Genomic DNA, 27,954 nt, shown 5'->3' with positions numbered 1-27,954 from the left:
GGTAACTGAAAGGCTGAGGTCAAACTGTGAGGCTCAGAGAAACAACTACTGGGGGTTCTGAGCCCATCTATGGCAGGAGAATCTACAGATGGTGAGGTCTTAAAACAAGTCACACTTTACATTCACTTCGATGGAATGGTGTAATTATTACTCCCATTTGAGAGATTGGGAAACCAGGATGCAGAGCTCTCAGCTGATTTTGTAAGGGTAAACAATCAGGGTTAATTAAACCAGGATGGGCCTGGTTCCTGAGCTGGAGGTCTGACTTCCTACTGTCCGGTACTCCTTGTGTGAGGGACACACTTTTGTCCTTGCTCCCTCTCCAAATTCCTCTGCCCACCCTCAGCCTTCCCCCATCAATCACGGGCTCCCAGCCCACTACCAGGAAACCAGGAGGCCCCTCCCTTTCCCTCTCTCCTCCTGAAGCCCTGTGCTCCCAGGCTGTGCTCTATAAAGAGCACCTCCCCTTCCAGAAAAAGTGCTTCTCCCTCTGCTGGATGGCCAGTCCCTCAACACGATCACTCTGCATAATCTACATTGCACAAATATCAAGGAGAGTTATAATCACCCAGAGCCTGATCTAGCAGATCCGGCTTCTTCTCAGTTGCTACCTTCTCCACCTGCTCCTTTTATCAGCTTCCAGTCACCTCCCAGTTCCTGCAAGATACATGGGGGCTAAAGGACCTTGGATCCAGTTCCAGAAACTCCTAAGCTCCTGGCTGGTCAGAGAGCAAGACAGTGACCAGCAGCTGGATGAGGCCTACATGCTGCAGCAGAAGAGGTAGGCTGCCAAGGACAGGCCCATGTGCCAGTCCCTAACCTTGTGACCCATAGACTGGCTCCCTCGTATAGCATCCTGGACCTCAGGGCTGGTCTCTGAGATATCCCCTTCTCTTCCTGCTTACCTGCTGCAGCGCACAGCTGGCCTCCTTTTAGTTATTTGGGATTGGAAAACAGGGGAAATCTTGAGTACTTATGAAAAGACAGGGGGCAGAGTGACAGTACAGGCTGGAAGCTGCCTTCCTACTGGAAAAGGATCCCAGCTGTGCAGGGTTGGAAGGGCGGACAAGATCAGATTGCTAGAGAGCAGGTGGCTTGGGAAAGAGACAGATCCTGCATGGTTTGAAGCACCCTTTCTTCAGAAGACTTGGTGGAAGAAAGAGCAAGGAGTTACCATGAGCATGAAACTTCTTGGGAAAAGGGGAGGGGAAATTTGTTAGTGTAACACCGGGAGGTGACCAGCTGGAGAGAGTAACCTGACTGGCAAGGAAAGAGTTCCAGATTCAGTTTTGTCTGTTCCTTCTTTCTTTCTTTTTCTGTGCATTTGTTTTTAAAATTATTTTATTATTCTGCCATATTAGCAATGGAATTTAGGTCTTCTTGCAAGTTCAGCAGCTGCTCTATCGCTGAGCTACATTGCCAATGCTATATTATACTTTGAGACAGGGTCTTGCCAAGTTTCCAAGGGTGGGCTTGAATTTATATCCCTTTTACTTCAGTCTCTCAGGTAGCTGAGACTATGGGTACAGTTCTTTCTCTTGTGAGTCTCAGGTACTGAGGATGTGAAACTCCAGGGGCAGTGACAGTTCAGGTGCGATTGCTCCAACAAATGTTGGTCGTACCATGGCTCAGGCCTGAGGTTCAGACCCAGAGAGAGCAGTGTGCATAGGGGCAGCCTCTGTGGTTGAATGTGAGGGAGCTCCTTTCCTCAGGAGCCGGCTGGGGTGGGAAGAACAGACAGCCATGCCTAACTTGAGCAACTGCACCTCAGAGCACTGTGTGCAAGGCTCAGTGTCCTGCCATTTCTATCTTGAAATTCCAGATAAACTTAAGTGGGGGTCCTGAATTCGTGTTGTGCCCTGAGCTCTCCTCCTGGTAGATGCGCTGCCTGCTCAGTAGCCTCTATCCTCGCCTGCAATGGGACTTTGACCTGCATTAGAGTGGGACCAGGGTAGTCTTCAACAGGGCTGGATTCTGGACCTTCTCTCTGCAGGGGTCAGTGAGATAAGGGGGTAAGAGAGACAAGGGCTTTGACCAGGGGTTGAACTCTGAATCCAGTGCTGGCCACTCCAGGCTGGTCAGGGACACAGGGTTCAGTGGGCTTGAGGGCTGGCATATTGTTGACCTGCAGGTCTCTAATAGGGGACTTACTGGGCACACAAACTTGCTTCCTCAGCTAGAAAACTGCTCACTGGCCTCTGCTGACTGAAATGAGAAATGTGAGGGACTGGACATCAGGGGTACCACTCATCGTGTCTGCCTGTCTGTTCAGCAGTGTCTCATGACCCTCAATTTACCAAATCCTGTGTTTACTTTGGGGACAACGCTGTCTGTTTAGCAAGAGAGGCTTCAGCTTTATCTCCTACTCTGTTAGGATCTCAGCAGAGGCAGAGGCAAAGATTAACCTGCAGAGGACCTATGGGATGACCGCAGCCCTCAGAAGCCCACTACTGATCCTTCTCGGTTATCAATAGTGCTTAGAACCTTACAGCTAAGGTTAAAGTCCAGAATAGACATGGGGCCCATAGCACACCCCACACTCTTCAGATCTAGCAGCCCCAAAGAGCACATGGAGGCTAAGTAGCTCGGAGATCTACAGGTTTTCTAAATTCTGTCAGCTAGCCAGGGCTACCTCCACTGTTCCAAGCAATTTTATTTTTTGTTTGTACCAGGGATTGAACTCCTGACCTTGTACTTGTCAGACAAGTGCTTGTGCTGCTGAGCTAAATCCCCAGCCACTGTTCCAATCTCTGAACTCTCACTGGATACATAGAGCAGATTTTATAGACCTAGGAGCCTGAGGTGCTCATAATGTCCCCTCCTTCTCTCTATCCCCTCCCTAAGATCCTGAAACACCAAGTGGTCCACAATGAGGACTTCTTTGCAGTGAAAGCCTCACCACGTGTCCTGAATTGGGCCCTCTCAATCAGGAATGGATCCTCCTATTAAGTATCTTGCTGTGTTAGTCAGGGTTTTACCAGAGAAAACAGATACAACACAAAATGTATAAATGTATGAGAAATGACAAGACTGGCTTACAATGATCAGCCACAGAGCTGGATGTGGAAACGTGCAGAGGGTATCTGCACGCTGGAGGCTGAAGGTCTGGAGTCCAAGGTCTGGAGTTTACTGCAGTGTCACATGAAAGTCTGTGCTAATGGGTCTGCGGTGGAAGGCTGAAGAATCTAAGCTGGACATCTGAAGAATCCAAGGCAGAAGCTGAAAATCCTGCACTACAAACCAGCCTGCAATGTCCAAGCTGAAAACAAAGACTGGAGCTCCTCTGAAAATCTGTCCTTCCTCATTTCTTTTTATATCATCCAGATGAGCCAGCCGATGGTGGGTCTTCTACACCCTAGGGTATAGAATTGCTAAGCAAATTTAGTTAAGCTTCTAAATGTCTCAAGTTGACACAATCAATCAAAACTACAATAGACATAAGTCTGTGTGGTTTTGAGACTCACTCCCAGTACAAATTTTGTTGTATTCAGGGGTTTCAAGGAGAAAAATTACACACAAGACACATAAGTTATGGTCACCAAGGAGTCAAATACAAAGAAAGTACAGGAAATCTGTCCACAATGCTAAAGACCTAAAAAATCCAGTCTAGGTCCTGGATTCTATGGCAAGAACCTTCATGAATTCAACTGAAAACCTAGATCCCACAACAATGACCCCTGCAAGTCTATCCTATGGATTTATATTGGGAAGGCCCAAAGGTCAGTGGTGGAAGCTAAGAAGTCTATGCCAACAGAGTGAAGAGTCTGTGCCAGCAGTACTAGAGCCAAGAAGCAACACTCAAAATAAGGACCAGGACTTCCCTGAAAAGTGCCACAGCCTTCCTCAGTGACAGTGAGCTTCTCAGCTCCTCTGATGATGAGAACAGCTGAGTACGTATCAGGAAACTAGTGCGACAAACTTCTGGAGATTAAACACCTTCCCCTCTGGAATCAGGAAGCAATGCTCAAAGTAAGGACCAGAGCTTCCCCAAAGTGAACTACAGCCATTCTCAGTGACAAGGTCCTGAGCTCCTCTGAGGATAATAGCTGAGTTCATATCAAAAGAGCCAGCATGACAAGCTCCTTCAGGAGAACCAATGGCTCGAAACAACAGCAACGCTTAGGAGAACCCACAATGCTACTTTTCCTCTCCAGTTCTCCTTTTTTGCTGCAACAGTCCTCAGGTGGGCCATCTGTGCTCAGCACCATGCTGATTCAGTTCAGCTGGTCTTTAAGTTGACCACCAATCGACAATACCTACTCATCAGAGTCACAGGGCTACCAGGCTGGCTCTGCCTGCATGGGAGGAATTAGCATGATAACAATCATGGGGAAAGCCAGGGAACCCCTGAGACCTGCCTAAACCCAAGTTTCCCATGAGTCTCTGGAGCCTTGGCACTAAAAAATGACAAAGCTGGTTTCTTTCTACACAATTTGTGAAAGTCTTATCTCTCTCAGTCTGACACTTCTGGTGCTTTTGGCTTATGGCTACTCTGTGAGAGTCTCTGTCTGACCTCTGTTCACCTTTCCCAGGATACTGGAGTCTCCACTGCTTCAGGCAGCCAAGGAAAATGACCTGTGTACCCTTAAGAGACTTCTGCAGGATCAACGCTGTGACTTTCGACAAAAAGGTGAGAGCAGAGTGTAATTTAAAAGAGGTGAGGCGGAAGGAATTGTTTCTCCTACCTAGGACGAGGTGGATTTCAGAAGGATGGGCTTGGAGGTATCTCTAGCCCAGGCAGCCCTTCCCTGAGTGACTATGGAAAGTACCTTGTATTCTTTTGCTACTCCATTCTAGGAGCCCTGGGAGAGATGGCGCTGCACGTAGCAGCCCTTTATGACAACCTGGAGGCTGCTACACTGCTGATGGAGGCCGCCCCTAGCTTGGTCATGGAGCCCACCCTGTGTGAGCCATTTGTAGGTGAGATTGCTGAATGGTAACCCTCACTGGGTATGGGAGGGACTGCTGCCACTTTTTCATGTGAGTCTGGGAAGGGTAGGCTTGGTGGAATAACACAGAGTCAGGATGGAAAGGCTCCCATGAGTTGGTAGTCCTGCTTTATACCTTGAGCATCCATGATTTCCTTATGCTGTTCGTATTTCCTTCCAATCTTTGCCTGATTCCTGAGGATGACATATCTCCATGTCTTTCTCCTAGAGGGACAGTAGAATGACTGATAGCAAGACCCTTGGCTCCAAATAGTGGAGGTGTGAGGACAATCACCTGGGCAGGGAACAGTGGTCCTCAGTCCCTGGCCATTCTGTGGAGCTCTGGGCAGAGGACTACCAGGGAGTTTCTGCTAGGATTCAGGGGGTGGGTTCACTGTGCTATTGCAGGAACTGGGCAGGTGACAGACTCAGGATGACGGCTTTCTCTGTTCAGGTCAGACTGCCCTGCACATCGCTGTCATGAACCAGAATGTGAACCTGGTGCGTGCACTGCTCTCCCATGGGGCCAGCGTCTCTGCAAGGGCTACAGGCCTTGCCTTCCAACATAACCCCCATAACCTTATCTACTATGGTGAGTGCCAGGGTCAGGCCAGAAAGAAAGAGGAGGAGGAGAAGAGAAAGGTGACCCTGGGGATGGCTAAGGTGGACTATCTTGGGATGAAGCAGTCCTTACAGAACTGAAGGCCAGTGGCCATGCTCCCACAAGCTCTACACTGTCCTCTCATCTGGTTCTGTTGGACAAGTGTTTCCAACTCCCAGCCTGGGTGTAGGGAGGAGGAGGCAGTCATCTGGGGGATACCACCCCCTCATCCTGTCACCCTCTGTCTCCTGCCACTGACCCTTCTGTGTCCCAGGGGAGCACCCTCTGTCTTTTGCAGCCTGTGTGGGCAGTGAGGAGATCGTGCGACTGCTCATAGAGCACGGAGCTGATATCCGGGCCCAGGACTCCCTGGGTAGGAGCTAGATGGGTGTGGATACTGGCATGGTACAGGTGGTTCAGGGGGGAGTGGAGGACAGGGTGGGAATGTAGTCATCAAGGATATCACATCAATGACCACATGAGAACCTGCCCTCCCCAGGGAACACAGTGCTGCACATCCTCATCCTGCAGCCCAACAAAACCTTCGCCTGCCAAATGTACAACCTGCTGCTGTCCTATGATGGAGGGGACCACCTTCAGTCTCTGGAGCTCATTCCCAACCACCAGGGCCTCACCCCCTTCAAGATGGCTGGAGTGGAGGGCAATACCGTGGTAAGGGGCTCCCCCAGCCCTCGGGAGTCTCCCTGAGGACCTTTCTGCTTACATTCCTTAAGAGGGAGGTGACAATGACTTCCCACTCCGTCACCAAATTCTTTAGCCTCATCTTCCCTCATTCAGGAGTCCTAAGTGCTTCATTGTGGGGAATATCTTCCATAGCAACCCAATGTCTTGGTTCATTCAACTATACCTTTCCTGCAGAGCTTAATGGGGTTTGTGTCTATAAATATGACAATCAAAGGAAGGAAAAGTTTCATGTAAACAGAAGATCAACAATTCCATATTGTCTTGGTTGGCCCCAAGAGTGGGCTCCTGGCCTGGTCCACAGGATGATTGTCCTGGACCAGCTTTCCACACAGTGACCTTCTTTTCACCCCTGTTCCCTTTTCAGATGTTCCAACACCTGATGCAGAAGCGGAAGCGCATTCAGTGGTCATGTGGGCCCCTAACATCCACTCTCTATGACCTCACGGAGATCGACTCCTGGGGAGAGGAGCTGTCCTTTCTAGAGCTTGTGGTCTCTTCTAAGAAGCGAGAGGTATGGCTGTCAAGGAGTCACAGACCCATGGGGAAGCAACTTAGGGTCTGTAGAGAGCCCAGTCTCCAGCAGATATCCTGGGCCCCAGAATCTCTCAGTGTTAGATTAGGTGGAGATGAGACCAGTCCCAAAGAGATACAGGGAAAATCCAAGTGTGTACTTACCTCCTGACTACACTTTCCCTCTGGGCAACTCAGTCCTTTCTATTTATTTTTCTCATTCTAACATTTCAGATGATAAATTCTCCTAATAGGCATTTCTTTCCTTCATTCCTTCTTTTATTTCTTTCTTCCTTTCTTCCTTGCTTGATTCCTTTCTTCAGCATATTGAACACCTGTCTATCACACTGCCTGCTGTTTACAAGCCAACTATGGTGCCAGTGCTCAATGAGTTCAGTATAGTACAAAATGAATGATAACACAGTTATGCCTGTGTTATGTGCAGAGAGAGCAAAATGGCAGTAGAGTCCCCTTGGCTTGGATGGGCCAGAGATATTTTGAAGCTGCCTTTTCTTAATTTCTCAGATGCACCATCCCATCTGTCATCTTCTTTGTATCTGAACTTCTTACTATCTACTTAAATCAGAGTTAAACCATTCCCTCAATCTACTAAGTGCTCTAACAAATTTTCTTCAGTCAAACAGGACATTTAGAGCAAACTGAATTACTTTTCTGCTTGGATTTTCCAATTGCTTTGCATTTCATTCAGGAAAAACTAATTCAGTCTCCCTACCGTGGCACTCTCGAGGCACAATGGTACAGCTCTAACTTGCTCTGTCCATCGTAGTAATTTTGGTTCACAAATTCCAACATATTCTCACACATTGCCAACTACTCATTTGCAAGTGGTCAGTGGCTTCTCATACCTTCCTTCCCTGGGAACTTCTGATTCTTTGTGAGATGATCTTTAACTGAGCATTTTTTTTTTTATCGGTACCGGGGATCGAACTTATAACCGCCTGCTTGCAAGGCAGGTGCTTATGCAGCTGAGCTAAATCCCCAGCCCCGTGAGATGATCTTTAATTCTCCATTCATTTAACTAATAACTACTTTTGTCTTAAAACACAGTGATTTAGTTTCAAAGAAAGAAATACAGTAGCACTATGATATCTTACATTTACTTCTGTAGTAGTTTATCTGGAGTATTAGCATAAAGTTTGAATTGTCTAATTGAACTAAATGAATGATTAATGGAAATGATGGTTACTGGCCTCCTCCTCTGGGACCCAGTGGGACCCAGTACTCCTTACTCTGTGGATCACCCCAAGCTACACTCTCCTTGTGGCCAGGCTCGCCAGATCCTAGAACAGACCCCAGTGAAAGAGCTGGTGAACTTGAAGTGGAGGAAATACGGACGGCCCTATTTCTGCATCCTGGGTACCTTGTACATCCTCTACATGATCTGCTTCACCATGTGCTGTGTCTATCGCCCCCTCAAATTCCGAGCTGACAACCGCACACATTCTCGAGATAACACCATCCTCCAACAGAAACTACTGCAGGTAACTCTTCTTAGAAGACCTAGAAGGCATAGTACTCTAGGGTGGTGGTGCTGCAGATTAGACAGCTGCTGTCCACCCAGGGGTTCCAGAAGTGCCTGGCTCCATAACCAGGTGATGAGATGAGGAGGCCAGAGGCAGAGCTTCATCCATAGCAAAGCATCTATCCAGGGAGCTATGGATTTTTGCACAGACATTTTGATAGAGAACTTGGGATTAGTAGTCACATATATTTGTTACATTTCTTATAATTTACAAACAAGACCAGCTGCTTATGATGATTGTTCAAAGAAAACTTATTGTTCTAAGAGAGGAAAATTATATTCCCAGTTCACATCTGGTCTGCTAGGGCAACACAGACAGCCCTTCTGTAAGTATGAGTTCTTTGGTAGTAATGCATCATCTGGAAAGCAAATAGAAGGATGATTGGGCTGATAGCAGGATATATTCACTAATCTCTAAAATCTTCTTACTGTTGTGAGCCTGAAAACCTGAGCTGATGACTGATTAGGGGAATGCAGTAGATGTAAAACTCTACTCTTGGTGAAAGCAAGTCTTCCTTTGTATATAACAGAACAAACTTTTGAGTACTTTGGGCATATGAATTTAGCTAGTATAGCTATGTGAGGGATTGATTCAGAAGTTACCAAGATTTTTGCCCCTATGTGGTGAAAAATAGACCAAAAGAGAGCACTGGGAAAGAATTTTCAAAACCAACAAGAGCTGGATGATTGAAGATGTTGGCTCTTTGTGGGATAGAGGAGTAATAGGAATAGATCAGCATGGAATGAGAAAAGGGGAAGTTGGATCAAAAGGAAAAGATAAAATTCATACAGTCAAGAAACAAAATCCCTGAACTAAATTAGACCAAAAGCTGTAGCATCAACAGAGAAAGAGTAAGACAAATAACTTAAAGGGGGGTAAAAATACAAAGATAATTCATCTCTCCCATTTTCTTCTCTCCCTCCTCCATACATGTATGTATTAATACTCTATTTATATGAGTAACACAAAGTATACAAATGATGACTTATGTGAGGATGGAATGTTTGCCTCATGCAAAGATATTGTAACTCTAAGATGCCCCATATTCAGCCATGAAAGTTATGCTTCAGAGAGAGAGATAGAGAGAGAGAGAGAGACAGAGACAGAGTGAAAGAGACACAGAGAGACAGAGAGACAGAGAGAGAGACATAGTATGCTTAGCAATTCCTGGATGACAAGTGAGGTTGACTGCTAAGATAAGATAGTGTGAGTGTGTTAGAGACATACACAGGTTGCTTTGCAGGAGATGTATTCCTAAACCAAAGCCTGAATGTGGAAGTTTTATGGATATCACATAAGGACATTTAGGAGATGGCCAAACAATACAGTAAAATGGGAAATAGTAAAATGGGAAAATCGCATACTGTGAACGAGTTGAAAATGTCTGGATTTACCCCACAGATCTGGCTACATTTCACCAGGTGTGTTCTGTCTCAGCGTTACTTTGTCTCCCACTTCCTTGGAGACTTCATGCATATACTGTGTGGGGAGTGTTCTGGTCTAAGACTTGTATGGTTCTGAGAAGTTAATGACCATACGTCTCCTTCTGTGTGCCACTTTCCCTTTGGGACAGGAATTATTAAAGTATGTACTTGTTCCTTTGGCACAGATAGTCAAATTATATTTAAGAGACACCCACCTCCTCTTTCCTAAGGAATGGGGCAGTATGGCAAACTTTCCAGGGTTCTCACTGATACAAACCATCAGAGGCTGCACAAATGGCGTAGGTTTGCCACTACTGGACAAAGTGAAGCATAATTATAGCTAAGTGTACCTGTGCATCTCTGTCTCTGTCTCTGTTTCTGTCTCTTTCTCTCTCTCTCATTGCTTCCTTATTCTTCCTTACCATTTTCTGATTTCATTTTTGCTTAAGTTAAAGCTGCTTTAGACCAAATAGGAGACTCTTCAATTAAATATTCCTTTCTTGGAGAAAAGGGAGTAAAGGCTGAAGAATGCAGCTGTAAGAGGTTTAGACGGCAAAGAACATCACTGAAAGGTCCTTACTCTTTGGTCTTATCCTCTGATGCTCGGCCCTAAGTGTTGGGAAGATCTGTGATCCTTTCATGCAGTAGTGAGTCAGTTTGGATTAGATCGGGGCTTGCAAATTTATCATCACGATTTGAAAAACTGCACAAAAATTTTAATTGATAGGAAACTCTCTTTTTCCCTACTGTTTTACTCCTGAAAAGTGTTAGAAATATGAAAATGCATAAATATAGTGCCTAGACTGAATGAATGCAATTGTTATTCAATTAGCCTGTAGAGCTGTTTCTTAGATAAATGAATCTTTAAATAGCCAGTTATATTAGTAAACCTTGAAGCACTGGACTTTGGGGAATTCTAGTTTTCCTCTGCCATCATTTAGGATCTGCAGAATCACTGGCCCCAAATCTGACTCTGGATATCCCTGCTGTTAACTGGGAGTTCTGAGAGCAGCTTGGCAGCAACATGTCAAAACATGTAAAATTAGAAAAAATAAACTCTTCTATTTACATGAGGCAGTACAAACATCTCAAAGCCTGACCTATGCAAATATTAGTTTAGCCAATTTTAGTGATATTTCAATGACTCTAAAATGAGTCATCATTTAGCCATAAAACTTATACTTTTCTGGAGTTTTCTAAGAACTCTATTCACTATAATTAATTTGCTCCTCTGTTTCATTTCTGCTTCATGTGGGTAGAGCATCTGCACTGGGGTTCCAGTTCCCTTAGGTTCCCTGATAATTGGAAGGTTCAGTCTAAAACCAAGTGACTTGGATTTTAGCACTAACCAGATTTTAGCACTAAGCCAGAAGTGAAATAGCTGTCTGACTTCAGGCAAATCTTAGCTTCTGTGAGATCTATGACTTTTAAGCAAGACTGCATGTCAGAACCCTAGGAAACTGATTTTCAAAAAAGAACAGCTTCTATACCAATATCCCAGGCCTTATTGATATAGGGAAATGATACTCCCAACCTACTATGTCTGGTAGGGTTTTGTGTTCTTTAAAACAGAAGAGTGAAATTTAGGAGCAATGAAAGTTAAGAGCAGAATATATGTATTGAGAGAAAGAAAGACTTGCTGCCAAAGGGTCTGTCTTTTCTAGGGTCTTTAATAGAGTAAAACCACAATGTGAGAAAGATCCAAGGTGGGGAAAACATGAGAACTCTCAAGCTGGGCATAAGGTGGGACAGAACTATGGTCAACCAGTAAGATGAATTGCTCAGGTAAAATTCATTAAATCAAGAACAAATGGGAAAGCAAGTCATGTAGCAAGCAAGCATGCATACAGAGCAGTGACTCTCCCATAGAGGTTTTGGATGATGACTCCAGGCTCCTTCAGGATAAAAGAGAACTATTTAGGATGTGAGTATATTTGCTTGATCTTTTGTCTTGAGGCCTGGCCCACAGCAGAAGGTGTCTGTCTCCCCCACAGTTGTAAGGTATCTGCCCTTCTGGATTGCCTTCTTTAGGACTGAGAACTTTCTGATTCTGTCTTTCAGATCTGTTCAACCCAGATTTTGTAGTTCTGTACCACTGCTCTGGTCATTTAGGTTTCTGGCATGAGGGTATTAATCTTCCATCATCACATATCCTTTGTGTTTCTAAGAAAAGATTCCCACAAACTCTCCTTTGCCCCTTTTTTTCTTAGAAAAATTTCACCAATTCATTAATTTAGTAAAGAAAAAACAGTTACCACCATTGATTCTAGGTGTTAGGAATTCAAACACAGTCTGAGGAAAATACAATGTAGATAGGGCCCTGGCTTCAGAATTTATAGTTCATTTACATTAAATAAGATGAGGGTATAAATAGATATGTTAGTGTAATTTTCTAGTTATTAACATCATCTTTCCCTGTGTTAAGAAAAAGGATGAGGTGTTAACTGAGCTTATATCAGGGCTGAGGTTCCTCTGGGAAGCCAAGAAAACTTCTGAGGCAGCCAGGTCTACAGAGCTGTTTTAGAAATACAAACAGTTGCTCCAATCTATCCTGGGGCTGGCTCGAACATGTGTGTTGTGACAAGAACTTGCCAGTTAATAATGATGGGCAGCCCTGCTTAAGAACCCAGGGCCCAGGGCAGAGGAAATCTTTAGTAAGTGTTTATGGAGTCCTTTATTTGGATTTATTCCTTTGCAAAGTTGGAAGTTTGGGGGAGATAAAGGTCTGGGTTGCATTTGGCAACTGGTGCTGGTGCCATTTACTCCCTAGCCAGGTTAGCCCATACTCTCATTCTTCCTGAAGAGTAGCTCCTCCAAACCAGTAATGCCCAGTCCTTGGGCAAGTTTCTGATTGAGCACAGCTCACTGGTAGGTAAATACAAGCAATTCCTTTAGTGCAGCTTCTCAAAAAGCTGCAATAAGCTCAACCTTTGCAGGGGATCTGGTTATTGACAACTTCTTAAATTCTAAGCCATGTGGTAATGTAAAAAAAAGCCTGTCATTGTTGGAAGACATTTATTATTAAAGGAATTGGTAGAGTATTTTTTTGTATTAGCCAGGCCTAAACTAGGAATCTGGAAATCTCAGAAAAGCCCAATGAGTTGCGTATTTCTCCTTTTGCTTCCAAATAGATTTTCCTATTCCCACTTGTTGATTGTCTCTTTTACCTCCCTTTTATAACTCTCAGATCATACTCAGTTTGAATCTGCTGTTTCCCTGCTCCTTCCTTCCTTCCTTCCTTCCTTCCTTCCTTCCTTCCTTCCTTCTTTCCTTCCTTCCTTCCTTCCTTCCTTCTTTCTGTACTCTGGGTATGCACCATCATGTTGTGCACTGTGAATAAAAAGTAGATGTGAGATGTCCATGTCAGGGAACCTTAAGATTGCTGGAGAGACATGGGGTACACATACACTTGCTGTGTGCTGAATGAGGAGCAAGGGGGCTACAAGAGAGAATCCTGAGCTGGGTGCAGAGGGACAGGCAAGCAGACCCACTAGGATGTTGGTCTGTCTTGACTCTCAAAGCATAATGAAGGGTGAGAGGGAGACAGATGAGATGGCAGAAGGTGCTCTAAGGAAAGGGCTCACCCTGCCTGCAGGCTTACTTCAACAACACCCTCAAAGCTCAGTGCAGGCACTACTCACACAAGATGTAAAGATGTGGGACAGAGGTCCAAGCAGTGAGGGTTTCGTGCATCAAATTTGTAATCTGAGCTGTGTTTTCTTATTCTTATCTCATAAGGAATATTTTTAATGAAAACAATATAAGCACAAGATTTAAAAATCAAATGACAAATCTAAGGAGGAGCAACCATCGCCTCCTGGACTGTGGCTCCTTCCAACCCATGTCTCATTCCCTGGGACAACCAGTTTTTACTTCCCAAAGCCTTCCAGTTTTGATCTCGCCCCCACACTGTTAAAATCACATGCTAATATCTCTATTTGCTAATCAAGTTTGGATGTTTCCCTGAGAACTTGTGCTAGAATAAGGGTTTAGAGAACCACAACCATCTGAGCTGCATGTTTGCCCTGTGAGCCATAGGCAGCTGCACAGGCAGAAAATAGAGAAGTGCTGGGAGGATACATACATTTTAGAAGATCCCCAAATAATGCAATTCTAAAAATTCATTACTTGTGTGGGTTTAGGATTTAATTTTAGGGGTGTCAGGATGATTACGCAGAATCATTATTATAACTTTCAGAATATCAAAAAAGCAATCAATGTAATTCAGTGCCACCTTCCATTTTTAAAACACTAATTTTTTTTTTACTTCCACAAAGACTAGCTATTCTAAACCAAGAGGCAACATGATATATTAACATGAAACATCACAGTTCCTTTTAAAATCACAACAAAACCAACTTACTTAAATACCCTAATTCAATGTTTTTATGGCAAGATTTTCACACACACCGTATATTATTTTGTTTTCCAAAGAGTGATTTTATAAAAGTCATATAAAATACTACCTAAAAGTTCCAAGCACTGGTCTAGTAGCTCAGCAGGAAGGAGACTCTCACCTCGAGGCTAATTTGGGGAAGGACCCCAGGCACAAGTCTTCAGGCAGCTACTCCAGGGCAGAGCCCAGCAGAGCTGAGGCAAAAGCTTGCACTGTCTGGAAACCTCAGCCACTCGTTGGCGAGCATGTGCTGGGGACACCTCTCTGTGACGAGATCTGTGAAATGAACAAAGAGCTGCTGGTGCTGGAAAGCCACAAAGGGAGAGTCTGCGGACCTGCACTGTCCACAATGGGCTCTGTAACAGGCGTTACATGACCACCTGCCATCACCTCGCTGGCCCATAGGGGCGCTTTGGTCTTCCCAAGTATCTTGGCTGCATTCTGCATATAATTCCTTTTCTTAGTTGAAAGGATTACAGTTTTCCATACGTACTCGACCAAGATAAAAAGTGGTTAAATTAATTCAACTACTTTGTACAGACACATATGTGACATAGAATCAGTTATTTCCAGATTGAAAGTTATCCTAAAATTAATGTATTATTATTCTCGTACCATGTGAGTCTAAGAAGGAGATGGCAGATGCAAAGACTATGACAAAGAAAAAAAGCACAGTCCGTGAACTCAATTTCAGGACAGGAGAAAGAGAGTCCAATGCGATTTGCTAAAACAAATGAAAAAATAATAACTTCAGAGCAGCATAACTGCCTAAATATTGGAATTATTTTCAGACCATTTCCTCTGGGAAGTGTTTACTGTTGAACATATTTTCCAAACTAAGTGTTTGTTGTCTTTCTTAAATCTCAAGTGGGTTTGTGACTTCAAAAAGGTAAAGGATTATTAATGTAGAATTGGATCACTATATCTTTTCAATGCTGAAGGACATGACTCTGAGGTAACATGCACTGAAGTGGGGTGTCGTCTCCTCACCTGGACCCTGATACTGTTACCTTCTCCATCTACTGTTCAGAATAGGCAGGGAAGCTTCCAGAGAACTCGTTTCCAGACAGTTTTTCCAGTGCATTACCACCCGACTCTGTACTGCCATATCACATTAAAATGAAAATGAATGTACTTATGGCACTTTATGGATTACAGAGTTCAACCAAATATATAAACAAGTTGCTCCCCACAGTAACTCTGGGAGGCAGCATTAAAATACCATTTTATAGGTGATAAATCTCAGGCTCAGAAATCTTCAATGGTGGGTCCATGGGTCTCATTAGGGATGTTACATTCTGAGTCTACACTGGATCCTGAATTGTAAGATACATTTACAGAGTGTTCTGCGAAGTGCAAGCTATAGTCAGATGGGAGCAGCTGGGTTTCCCCAAAGCTGAAACCATCCCAAGACCCTAAAAACTCTTGTTCCTTTGGCTTTCTTAACTTGGTGCTTTGAAATGTGTTCACTGCCACTCAGTACACACATATCATCAACTGATGCTCACAGTGTATAGAGAGGAAGTGATTGCTAGATGGCCGTTGACATCTAACCTTAAATTTTGGACACATATTGTGATAAGAGTAAGGACAATAACAACTGAAACATGAGTGATGTTGATGATGGTGGGCAGGGGTTTCTTTATTGTTCATAGAGCTTGACAGCTTTAGATCGCAGGATTTGACCAATCAGAAAGATTTCTTGTCCTCAATTTCCTTCCATAGGAGGCATATGTGACTTACCAGGACTACATACGGTTGTCAGGGGAGTTAGTGTCTGTCACTGGAGCTGTGATTATCCTGCTTGTAGAGGTGAGAAGCAGGGACTTCGGGCTGTGGGTATTATGGCAGAACTTTGAATGAAGTGCAATTTACGTTGTCTTTGCATTTTACTGGCCTTTCTCCAGATCCCAGACATACTCAGGGTGGGTGCGTCTCGATATTTTGGACAGACGGTCCTTGGGGGCCCATTCCATGTCATCATGTGAGTATCTCCTCCTTCAAAACTCCAGTTCTTCTCAGGCATCTGGAGTTCACATGGCCCTTACTCCAGGATTTATCTCCAGTAGGCTTGTGTCTGTGGCCATATGTGTGCCTTAGGTGTTGAGACTAAGTCTGAGTGAGTGGGTAACATGCAAGTCAACACCCTGCTATCGAGGATCTAGAATGTCCCCAGCCACCTCTCACTCTTTACTTCTTTCATCCCCCCAGCATCAGCTATGCCTCTCTTGTGCTGGTGACCATGGCAATGCGGCTCACCAATGTGCAGGGGGAGGTGGTGCCCCTGTCCTTCGCCCTGGTGCTGGGTTGGTGCAGTGTCATGTACTTTGCTCGAGGACTCCAGATGCTGGGCCCCTTCACCATTATGATCCAGAAGGTGAGTGCTTTCCCAAACCTCCCTCTGATCAGCCCCCGACCTTCCCAGGTAGAGGGATCGGGACAAGTGCAAAGAGGGGCAGCTGCTCAGGAGGGAGCTGGTGGGACTACAAGGACCTCCTGAGTCACCAGCAATAGCTGCTCAGACAGTGGTGAAAAAGACCGTCTTATCCTTCGTCCTAATCTCTATTTTCTGTAGATGATTTTTGGAGACCTAATGCGTTTCTGTTGGCTGATGGCTACGGTCATCCTGGGATTTGCCTCAGGTAGGAGCACTATGCCTACATCCAAGACATTGGATCCAGGTCTTAGGAAGACTTAATTATACTATAGCTCTCAGTTCTCATCTACACTCTATTTTTGTCATTTCTTGTTAGAAAGTAATCTTTAACCCTTGACTTGGGACCATCCAGTTTGGTCTAGAAGGTAGCCTTGTGTATTCTGAGGCAATGACATTCACTGACCACCTTCCCTGAAAGACCTTTAATGGGGAGGTTGAGAAAAACTTTTGTGGAGATGGAGATAGTAAACAAGAAGGATGGGCCAGTTGAGAAGGTTACAAAATTACATGAGCAAACAAGGACAATTCAATGTTTACTAGTTCAAATCTCCTGTTTACAGTAAAAATAAAGAAGCATACAGAATATAGAATGTGCCTTCTTTCTGTATGTGTTCATTTAAAGCTGAGGACAAAACTGAAAATGTTAGAAAAAAAGATGTATGGGAAAAATTGGAAGAGTTTGAGCAGGACAGGAAAACAGAAGACGAAGAGTGGCAAAAAGAGACCAAAACAACCGGAACAGTCAGTGACTCAGTCAAGGTACAGCAGAGTGCCAGGGAGCAAAAGAAAGAGTGACACAGGAGGGGACAGACAGAGAGAACCAGGGGGTGTTGTGAGGGTGTGGAAGAGTACAGGAGAGTTCTGGGAGGTGGAAGATGGCAGCGACTCTCACTCAGTCCTCAGTCTCTGACGCTGCTCATTCCCTGGATGTAGGCTTCAAAGGCACTTCTAATTCGAAAGGACTGTGATGTATTACATAGTATTACACTATCTCCAGAAATATCCTTGTTCAATGCAAGATCTATTGTATGAAAGGGTAAAACTGTAGTGATTTTTCTGGAATATTCCGCTCCTCTGAGTACCATGTACCCTTCCTCTTCCTCTCCTCTCCAACTGTTTCTGCACATATACAGATTACCATACAAAGCAAGGACAACAGCATGATTTCCTGCACGTCTTGTACTTGGAATCCCCTAAATGGTCATTTCTTGATCATTCTCCTCAATTTTTTCTTAAATAAGAAGGTAGTTCTTTGTATTAGACCTTATTTCTACTCTTATTTAGTTCCCCATTGAAAGAGAAGCCATGTAAATGATCTAGGGTTTGTTCTTAGTTTGCGAGTACCAAAAAGCATCCAGTAGGCTACATATTAAGGAAGGGTAATTCATCAGGGATAGTGATGGTCCAGGGTCACCTTGGAAAGCTCAGCCTGCTGAATGGCTATCTAGAGGGCATCAAGATGAAGATGGAACAAATTCTTTTATGCTTTATATGTGCTCTGCTTTGAAGGTTTCATGCATAATTTTAATAATTTATTTTTCAAAAATTTGGTTTCCAAAAATGTAAGAACCTATTAGGTGACATCTTATGCATATACATGTACACACATATTTTTTTTCATAAATGGCTGAATGTTAACTGTGATTACCCATCATAATCAAATTAGTAATAAGAAATCTTAGTGTTGGTTCTACAAGTAACTCTAGTTGTGAGTTTGCAATCACGTAGACATGTGTGTAAATGCATAGATAGATAGATAGATAGATAGATAGAGTGATAAAGAAAGAGAGAAGATGCAAAACAGGTGGAATGGGTGTTAACCAGGCTCATGCTTATGGTGATATCTCTGTTTCCTCATCTCCATGCCCTGTTCCTGGGTGGAGCAGCATTCTTTATCATCTTCCAGACAGAGGATCCATCCAGTCTGGGGGAGTTCTCTAACTATCCCACAGCACTGTTCAGCACCTTTGAGCTCTTCCTCACCATCATCGATGGCCCTGCCAACTACAGCGTTGATCTGCCCTTCATGTACAGCATCACCTATGCTACCTTTGCTATCATTGCCACGTTGCTCATGCTCAATCTGTTCATCGCCATGATGGGCGACACCCACTGGCGAGTGGCCCAGGAGCGAGATGAGCTCTGGAGGGCCCAGGTGAGTTTATTAGTGTCAGTCTTGTTAAGGGTCAGGGATAAGGGAGAAAAGTCAAAATGGGGTATGTTCTGATGGGCCACTCTTAGGAGAGTCAGGGCTATCATTTGGTGGTACTATCAGTTCTGTAAGGTTTGTGTAAGCCTTGAGTATACATAGATGGGTAGGAAGGGCAGAAGCAGATAAAAGGGAAGATGGAGATGGTACTTTAATTACAGATGAAAAGTAGATCCACTGTTCTTCCTTGAATTGCTTGGAGACTAGAAATCCTTTTGTTCTTATATATTCTGTTTTTTAAACATTGGACCTTATCTTTTATTTGAATCTAGAAGTCTCTAGTTCTCCGTGATCATGTCTTTAAAATAAAAATTAAAAGTTACTTATAAGAATTCTAATTACTCAGCCTAATCATTCGTTGATCCAAGGGACATTTATTTTCTTCTTTAATGGTAACTAAAACCTTGTTATCTTATATGTGTGAAGGGAAGCGAAGGGGAGGGAAATTTTTCTATTTTGAAAGTTTTTGTCATTAGACAGGGCTCTGTTTTTTATGGCTTATATCTAAATGTCCCCAAAACCTCATGTGCTTATCGGTGGGGCTTTTGGGGGAGGCTGGACCTAGGGTATGTGAATACATATTAAAGGTGTGTGAAGATGCATTACAAGTATGATAACTATATTAGTCCATTGATTGGTTTAGCATAGCTCTGGCTAATTAGATGCTTCACCCTGGTTGTGGTTGGCACCATCCAAAAGGCTTGTACCCTGGCTAGGATGGAAAGTAAATGGAGACTTGCTGGTGCTGCTTTGCTGTTACTCACAGCTTGCTTCCTGCTCTGGGTGAATTATTTCTCATCTGCCATACCTCTCTGCTGTGCTACCTTGCTTTGGAGCCAGGGAACTAAGGACTCTGAGCTAAAGTAAACCTTTTCTTCTTTAATTTGTGGGTGTCTAGTATTTTGTCTCGGCAGTGACAAAAGTAACTAAGACAATGTTTATAAATAGAGACCTACCTTCCCATAATTCCATCCTTTGGCCCCAGAAAATTCACTTTACTTCACCAGAAAACACATCCTTCTGTGTATGGGTTACCACTCTTTCGTATCATATGACAGTATCCTTCAGAAAATGTTGTGTGTTGTGGAATATCGAGGACTGTGATGGCAACCCTTTGGGAGACAAGTGTCCAAACTCCAACCCAAAACCCACTTATTTATTGGAAAGTGCCAACATTGCAAATAAACCCAAATGCAAGGTTTCAGTTTAGAAAAAGCAACTCATATAGTATCATCTTTTATCTCAAAATTAAAACAACATGGATGCCATAGGTTTGTCACCAGTGGGGTGGGGAGGAAGCAGGAGCACAACCTACATCTCTAAGGAAAGACAGATGTGAAGAAACTTCATAGAAGGTTACACCACTGCAGTGGTAAACATGTCCAGGGAAGGATAACATTGCAAAGCCTCCTCCTTAACTGGAGTGTTAGTTAATATTGAATCTCCCAAAATGGATAAGGATAAAGGTCAGCTTTTATAGCAATGAGGAGTCATGATTACAGAAACAGAACCCAAAACTCAAACAGACTTTTTATTTTTATTTTTATTATTTTTAGAAATAGAAGGAGGAAGTATCAATTCTCATAAGAGGAAAGTTTAGAGAATTAAATCACATTCAAGAATGCCTGGCTAGAACCAGATCTCCATCTCACACTTTCTGTGTGTTTCCCTATTCTGTGCTCTTTCTTCCCAACTCTCTTTCCTAAGCAAAGTTCTGCCATCATGCTGTCAAGATAATTTGTAGAAGTTTCAAACCCCAAAAGGAGTAAGTGAATGCCCACTGTTGCACAATCCCAAGGGCCCCATTTATGTTACATCCAGTGGATCTCCCAAGGCTGCGGATTCTGTAGGCTTTCAGGAGGCATCTTTAACTCCAGAAAACTCTGCTTCACTTCCATGTTCTGACAGTGAGTTAGGATCCTAGACCATCTTTGAATTTCAGTAAAACCAAAGAGTAGAGTGGTGGTGGCAGCAGCAATGACAATGAGGTCTCCTTTCTTCAGTCCAGTAAAGTGAAAAGATTAATACATGAGGACCAGATCCAACCCATCTTCTCAAAACCAGTGAACTTGGAGTGGAGAAGGACAGGTGGGCTCTGACACCCAAAAGGAAGAGAGGCTGACTGATGGCAGAGGAACCACAAAAATCATTTTTGAAGAAAAGAGGAGCCATCCAGAAAATAGAACAGTATGATTGGAAGTCTGGAGATGGGAGGGAATATGGCACAACTATAAAACCTGAGAATGAAGTATTGAGACAGCCAGGGAGTGGAAGAACATAACATAGGGAAATGGCTATTTTAAAAATTGTCAGTTAATGGATTTTGGAGTGGATTTGAAATTAGCATAGTACATCAAATCTATGATCTCCCTTCTATTCTTAACTTTGAGGCTAAAATAAAAGTCTTATAAAATGTTCAAACCCTCGCTCCAAAAAAGTGGATTGTCAGCCCCTTCAGTCAGTAAGACTTTGTGGCCCCATCCCAGCCTGACTATATTCTGTCAGTGTGTCAGTAGACCATGGTCCTCTGAATGTCCCTGATGTGATAGGAGCAACATCGTCCACAGAGAGCTCACGCTTTTCCTCACTTTGCACTTAATACTACTGTTAATGGCTTCTAAAATTAAGTCTTTCGTCAAATATACAACTGCATCTTCACATGCTTATGATTACCTCAAATCTTTGAAATACAATTTAAGTCAGCTTCATAAATATAAATAAAATACTTCACATTTGAAATTTCTTAAGTTTCATACAACTGGTTTTAGAATACCATTCTAGTTGGGTGAGATCAGTTTTTACTTTTGATTTTATCCCAGATATTACGTCTCCTTCCTAGTTGTATGCCACAGAGATGCTTGAAAAACTGTATTTCCTCTAACTGATTAATGAGAGCTTGGCAAAGAACAGAACATGGGCATAGTTCTAGAAATTTCCCTGTCAAGCGTCAGCTGTTAATCAACACTGTTCTATTTTAACATAATGATGTTTAATTTGCTGCCAGCTTCCTGAACTGGATGGAGTGTCATCATTTCATCCCTGAAATCATAGTGGTCTCTTTAATCATTTTATTTAAATCATGATCATTGCTCTCTGGCTCTCCTATGAGGAAGAAAAAGAGATCAGTTTGAAATGACTCATTTTCCATGAATCTGAATAATAATGGAGGAGTCATTCTGTAACTCAATACACAAAATGGCATCCTTTTCCTGATGAGAAAAGCAGAGTATTACAGTCTTGGAGAGAGTAGAGGTATACAAAAGTGGCCCTCACCATTGGTCTTTGGGGGCCCCGTTTCATAGGTTGCTTTGGATTCCCTTGGTGTCCTTGCATCTCTCTGAACTTCATGACTGTCTCTTAAGTTTTTTTCTTTACCTGTCACCTCCCTCCAGGTCGTAGCCACCACAGTACTACTAGAAAGGAAGATGCCCCGCTTCCTGTGGCCCCGCTCAGGGATCTGTGGATGTGATTATGGCCTGGGGGACCGATGGTTCTTGCGGTGAGTGCTCAGATAAGTGTTTGATTTCATGGGGGGTATACAGCTCTGCTCAGCTTCCTTCCTTCCTGACTCCTATTTTCAGTGCCTTGAATCTGATTCTGCCCTTCATGTTTTTCCTTGTCTTTTGACCTGGCTCTCTTTCCTCCTCACATGCTTTTCCTGAATAATACCTTCTCAAGCTTATAGTACTCATGGTTCTTGGTAATCTCTATTTTTTTTACACATTCACATATTTGACAGCAGACTCTCCCTTCCAAAACCCATCTGTCAAAGCCCATTTCATTTCATTATTGTCTCTACTCCAAGCCTCTTCTCCTTACGTTTCCCTGTTTCTCTTCCTGCTCCAGCCTGCTCCTGTCCTTCTCTTTACTCATGATCCTGTTTCCTCCACATTCATCTCTGTGTCTCTCTGTGCTCCGTCATCTCTGCCCATGTTAACTGAGTTCTTTCTCCTTTCCCCTACCAGGGTTGAAACCCACCATGATCAGAATCCTTTGCGAGTGCTTCGCTATGTGGAAGCTTTCAAAAACTCAGAGAAGGAAGAGGAGCAAGAGCAGCTTTCAGAGAAACAGCTCTCTGCAAATGGGAGTGAGGCTCTGAGAAGACCCTCCCTGGCCCCCCAGGCCTCCTCTCTATCCAGGAACACATCCCACAGCAGCAGCAGTCACTGGGGCTGGGAGATTGTTCGTCGAAACACACTGGGACACTTGAATCTGGGACACTTGAATCTTGGATTAGATGTTGGTGAGGGGGATGGAGAAGAGGTGTTCAATTTCTAATTTGGATCTTTGTTACTCATGGTCTGAATCAAGGTGGCCTGTGGTGAGACAGAGAAGGAGATGCTTGCTTATCCAATTATCTAGCTTTCATGCCTTGCAATCATGTAACAGTATATCCAGAGTAATTCCTGACAAGTCTTATCTCACCCTTCCCATCCATATCTCTGGAGAGAGAAAATGGTCATGTAGCAGCATATATCATACAGGATCTTGAACATCTTCTATCTTAAGAAATTTATGTTAAAGAGGGTAAAACAAAACAGAACAGAACAGAACGAAGCAGATCAGAAGAAAATGCAAGTGACATAGGATTTCAAGGCAAGACAACAGGAGATCAACACGTTGTCCAAAAAGATACTTGCTTGTCTCTTGTAAGCAGGTATCTTTTTGAACAAACATGACCTTGGCAAATAACCCATAAGGAAAGGAAAGTAGATCAATGTCCGAACATCTCTCTTCTGACCCAGGCAGGCACTGGAAGGTAGTAATCTGTGGGACCTGTCTGATTCCCAAGGACTTAATATATAAGAAGGATCAAGCATGGCATAGAGGTTGTAGTCTTTCTTATTTCCCTAAACTCATTAGGACTCTGTCCCTATCTAGCAACCAAAGCAACTAGAAAATTACAAGAAAAGTTCTTTATCCTTGCTTCCTTTGCATTTTCTCTTTTGTGGTAAAATATACGAATTAAAATCTACCATTTTAATCTTTTGTAGATGTATGATTGTGTGGTATAAAATACATTTTCAGTTACACAATTTCAGTTCAGTTACACTGTACAGAATTTTTCATTATCACAGACTAAAAGTTATACCTGTGAAGCAATAATTTCCCACTGTTTCTCTTTCAAGTCTCCAATAACGGTGTATCCAACATCGTTCTATGAACTGTACTTCTCTGTGTACTCCATGTGTCTACCACAGTCCAATGTGCCTACCTTTTTTTAAAACATTATCAAGGTTTTGACCTTCTGTAGTGGGATCAGAGTTTCATTTCTTTTTAATAGAAAATGATGCTTCCTTCTGTACAACACACACACACACACACACACACACACACACACACACACACACATACACACACCCCTCTTGTTTATTCATTGATTGACCAGAGTACACCTGGGTTCATTACTTTTACTTTTTTATATTGTGAATAATATTGCTATAAAAATGGAATTTCAAATACCTATTGAAGTTCCTTCTTTAAATTTGTTTGGGACCATACCGACAGATGGGATCACTGGGACCCAGGGCAATTCTATATTTGAGAAATTCCCACAGTGATTTTCGGATTTCACCATGGTGTATTCTCTTTGACTCTCATTATAGTTTTGATTTGCTTATCCCTAAAGTCTAAGAGTATCAAGCATAATTTCACATACTTGTTTATGGGACATTTATAAATTTTTAGAAAATGCTTACTCAAATTTGTTGCCTTAAGTTGGATTGTTTCATTGTCATTGAGTTGCCTGAGATTACTTTTTGAGGGTCAGCATTTGAAGATTTGCATTTCATTTTCATCCTGCCTTGTTTTGACGTGCATAGTTAATTATTCCTTTGAATGTTCCAGTGGTCCACTGATTTCTTCTCTAACGCCTTCCCTGCTCTATCCTTCAGGTGTCTGTATTGCAGCTAATCATTGTTGAGCCTGAAGGCAAAGGCTCTGGCCTTGTTTCCTGAGGTGCTCATGCTCTATACCCTGCTCCACATGTACTCTCTGCCTCTGTACTGAGTTGTGAAGTATGTGACAATAGTAAAGGACCAACTATCTCTGCTAGGAAGAGAATTTGGAACCAGGTATCCAAGATACCCATGATGAGTGCTCTTCCACAGCCTCCTATTTGTCCCTAGTCCTCATATCTTAGTTCTACTGTCACATTAGTCATAACAACTTTTAAGAAGACTCTTGTCCTGAATGACAAAGAGGTCAGAGGGTTTTGTGAAACCATAGACAGATTCACTTGGATACACAAATACGGCGCTGCATGCCCAACAGTAGGGGACCACAGACATACATATATATACAAAAAGATAACATATTGGTACACACAATAGTGGCATGCTGTTTTGTTTATCATGTGGCCATCACACCTGCTTTCATAGAATCCCACATATGATTTGCAAGTACTTCTCTTTAGATCTGTCTCTTGAGCCCCACATATGATTCACTTGGACACCCATCTATGGGTCCATTCTGCTGGGATAATTGGCAGACATCTTGAACTCAATATGACCTGAACTGAACTCCAAACCTGGTCTTCCTTACCAAGCCTGTTCCTTCACCAGTGATCCTGACCCATAATGGTATCTTCTTTTTTTTTTTTTTTTGCCTTCTAATTTATTTATTTATTTATGTATTTTTTTTTATTTAAAGAAAAGAAAACAAAAAATACATGGAGATAAAAAAGGGTAGAAATAATTCAAAATTACAGAAAAATAAACGGTAAGAAATCACTGGTTGATAACTTACATATTGTCATCTTAGAAATAGCTGTTCAGGTTACAAAATTATTTAAAATGACATTCAAAAAGTGACACTGCAAACAGTTCTGCTCAATGATCGAACAAAAACTCAGTAATATGGTTATCAGTCCTACACACTTATTTTACACCTCAAAGAGGGTAAGATTAAACATATCAAAACAGAACAAAACAGTTAAAAAAACAATTTAAAGAAATACAGATCTCAAAGCAAGTCCACTGGAGATCTTCACTGTCTATCTGTCTCTAGTTTCTTACAAATAGTTGTCCCCATCTTCACCCACATTATATACATATTGCATATTATAGAACTAATCAAATCATTACAGGATGATGAAGGCTTTTAGGTCTTCAAGATCTAACATTGGGGAAGACAATAATAACTACTATCGCATCTCTCATTTTCTTTGTGGTAGCTGTCCCCATCTTTACATATGCTGAAATTGAACTTAAGAGACTAGACTAATATCATTCTGATCAGTGAATAATAGTACTGCTAGAATTTATATCATAATGCTACAAAATTAGCATTGAGTTTCATAGTGTCTCTTCTTCAGAGTATCTGTTGATTATGTCTTGCATTATATAATCTATTCCGTAAATAATTTTTTAAAAAAAATCTCATGTGTGAATTTCTACATATATATCTATCCTCTCTGTATTATAGGGAAAAACAAATCATAACAAGACAGCAAAATAAATTCCTAGAAAAACACACAATGGATGAGACATATAAGACCACAATATAGGTGATCTTCCATAGTTACTATGTTTTCTCTTGTTATTTTCAACAGATTTGTCCACATCATCAGCTTAATATAGTTAAACATAATATTACCTATTTTTATAAAAACACAACTTTGAAAGCATTGTAGGATTTGAGAGTTGTTAATAATTAATACCAGTATGGATATCCTTTACACTTTGTCATCTTCAGAGCAGTTGCCTCTACTTTTAGGGTTGATACTAACAAGCATACCAAATTCAAATAAAATCAGCCAAGGCAAACCCATGGTCTTATGAATCGGATTCAATTAAGATCAGTCATAGTAAGACAATGTAAGTAATACAGGATTTCAGTTTAAGTTAATAGGAAAGCAAGGATAGTTACCATGGTACAACCTGCTATTTTTGGTTCAAGATGTCTGTGCCCTCAAATCTGACATGAGTGGACAGACCAGAACAAATTAAATTCAAACTAAATATGGCGATAAGACTACTGTGTCTTTTAAATCCTGATACACTATTAATGACCTCTGCCTTTTTTTATAGTGTTTCAGAGCTGTTTATACTAAAGACTATAGCTTACCGTCTCTGCCTCATGTCTGCTACTCCACTTTTCTGCTATAATTTGTCCACCTTATTCCCTCATTCCACTGTCTGCCCCATTCATTGAGGCCTCTCTGCCACTGTTGCTGGAATCCTGGTATCCCTTCCTCTCTTTCTCTGTAATGTCCTTCAGCACTCTCTGTAGGGTTGGATTGGTGGCCATGAACTCCCACAGTTCCTCTTTGTCTTGGAAGCATCTTATTTCTCCATTAATTTTGAGAGAGTTTTGATGGGTATATGAGTCTTGGTTGCATATTATTTTCTTTCAGGACTTGGAATATTTCTCCCCATTCCCTTCTTGACTTAAGAGTTTGTGTTGATAAGTTTGTTGTTATTTTGATAATTTTCCCATTGTAGGTAATCTGCTTTTTTTCTCTGGCTGCTTTTAATATTCTGTTCTTTTGGTGGATTTCTGGAATATTGATTATTATATGTCTAGGCATAGATATGTTTTAGTTGTAGGTAGCTGGTGTACTGTATGCATCTTTTATCTGGATATCATTTCTTTTTGCTATACATGGGAAGTTTTGCTTTAATATATCTGTGAATATTCTTTGTATTTCATTTTTGGTTGCTCCTGCTTCCTCACTCACATTCTTTATTCTTAAGTTACGTGTCCTTTTGTTATCTTCCAGCCTTTGAATTGTTTCTTTCTGGTTCCTTTTTATTTTTAAGAGGTTTTTTCTTTCACAATCATATGTCATAAATCTCTCTTCAAGTTTCAGAAGGCTGGCTTTAGTTTCTGTCAGGGCATTTTGCCAGTGTTCAATGGAGTTTTTAGTTTATTGGTAATCTCTTTGGTTCTGTTTCATGTATTCTAAGTTATGTTTAAATTCTTCTTCAGAAGTTTCTCTTTCTTTTCTGATTTCTCAGTTCTTCCATCTGTGTTCTCTTGGGTGGAGCTTGTCATTTCTTTAATTAATCTCTTTATATCTTGCCTCACTTAGATCAGGAGTATAGCTTTAAATTCATCTATGAGGTCATGGAGGTATTTTTTAATTTCAGCTGATGCTGTGTCCAGTATTGGATGGTTACTGTGCTTGTTCTCTTCAGTGTTTACTTCTGGGCTTATTTTCTCATGTTGGGCAGCTGGAGATTTTTTTTAAAAATTTT

At 42.3% G+C, this 27,954-nt stretch overlaps 1 protein-coding gene across 2 annotated transcripts; it reads left to right on the top strand.

Annotated features, from left to right (window-relative positions):
* The first annotated feature begins 455 nt into the window (after positions 1-455).
* Positions 456-24,042, top strand: Trpv5 (transient receptor potential cation channel subfamily V member 5). 2 transcript variants are annotated; one of them, XM_003475300.3, is made up of 15 exons: positions 456-781; positions 4,533-4,630; positions 4,798-4,920; positions 5,383-5,520; positions 5,804-5,902; positions 6,029-6,201; positions 6,599-6,745; positions 8,034-8,246; positions 15,834-15,920; positions 16,016-16,092; positions 16,320-16,485; positions 16,684-16,750; positions 18,432-18,700; positions 22,147-22,253; positions 22,720-24,042. In XM_003475300.3, the coding sequence occupies exons 1-15, from the start codon at positions 669-671 to the stop codon at positions 23,030-23,032; spliced, it is 2,190 nt and encodes a 729-aa protein (XP_003475348.2). In that variant the 5' UTR covers positions 456-668; the 3' UTR covers positions 23,033-24,042. The 2 variants fall into 2 exon arrangements, with proteins under 2 accessions (XP_003475348.2, XP_063105769.1); XM_063249699.1 differs by lacking the exon at positions 5,804-5,902 and having other exon boundaries at positions 22,720-24,025.
* The last annotated feature ends 3,912 nt before the right edge of the window (positions 24,043-27,954 follow it).

This window comes from Cavia porcellus, unplaced genomic scaffold (genome assembly GCF_034190915.1).
Source record: "Cavia porcellus strain 051 isolate PalLab524CR breed Dunkin Hartley unplaced genomic scaffold, mCavPor4.1 scaffold_6, whole genome shotgun sequence".
Taxonomy (NCBI): Eukaryota; Metazoa; Chordata; class Mammalia; order Rodentia; family Caviidae; genus Cavia; species Cavia porcellus.
Note: the sequence above shows the minus strand (reverse complement) of the source record. Positions and strands in the feature narration are given on the sequence as shown.

Coding starts and splice junctions, on each gene's coding strand:
- Trpv5 (XM_003475300.3), top strand. CDS start 669: ATGGGGGCTAAAGGACCTTGGATCCAGTTCCAGAAACTCCTAAGCTCC. Junction 6,746..8,033: donor TCTCTTCTAAGAAGCGAGAG/GTATGGCTGTCA, acceptor CCTTGTGGCCAG/GCTCGCCAGATCCTAGAACA. Junction 22,254..22,719: donor GGGGACCGATGGTTCTTGCG/GTGAGTGCTCAG, acceptor TTCCCCTACCAG/GGTTGAAACCCACCATGATC.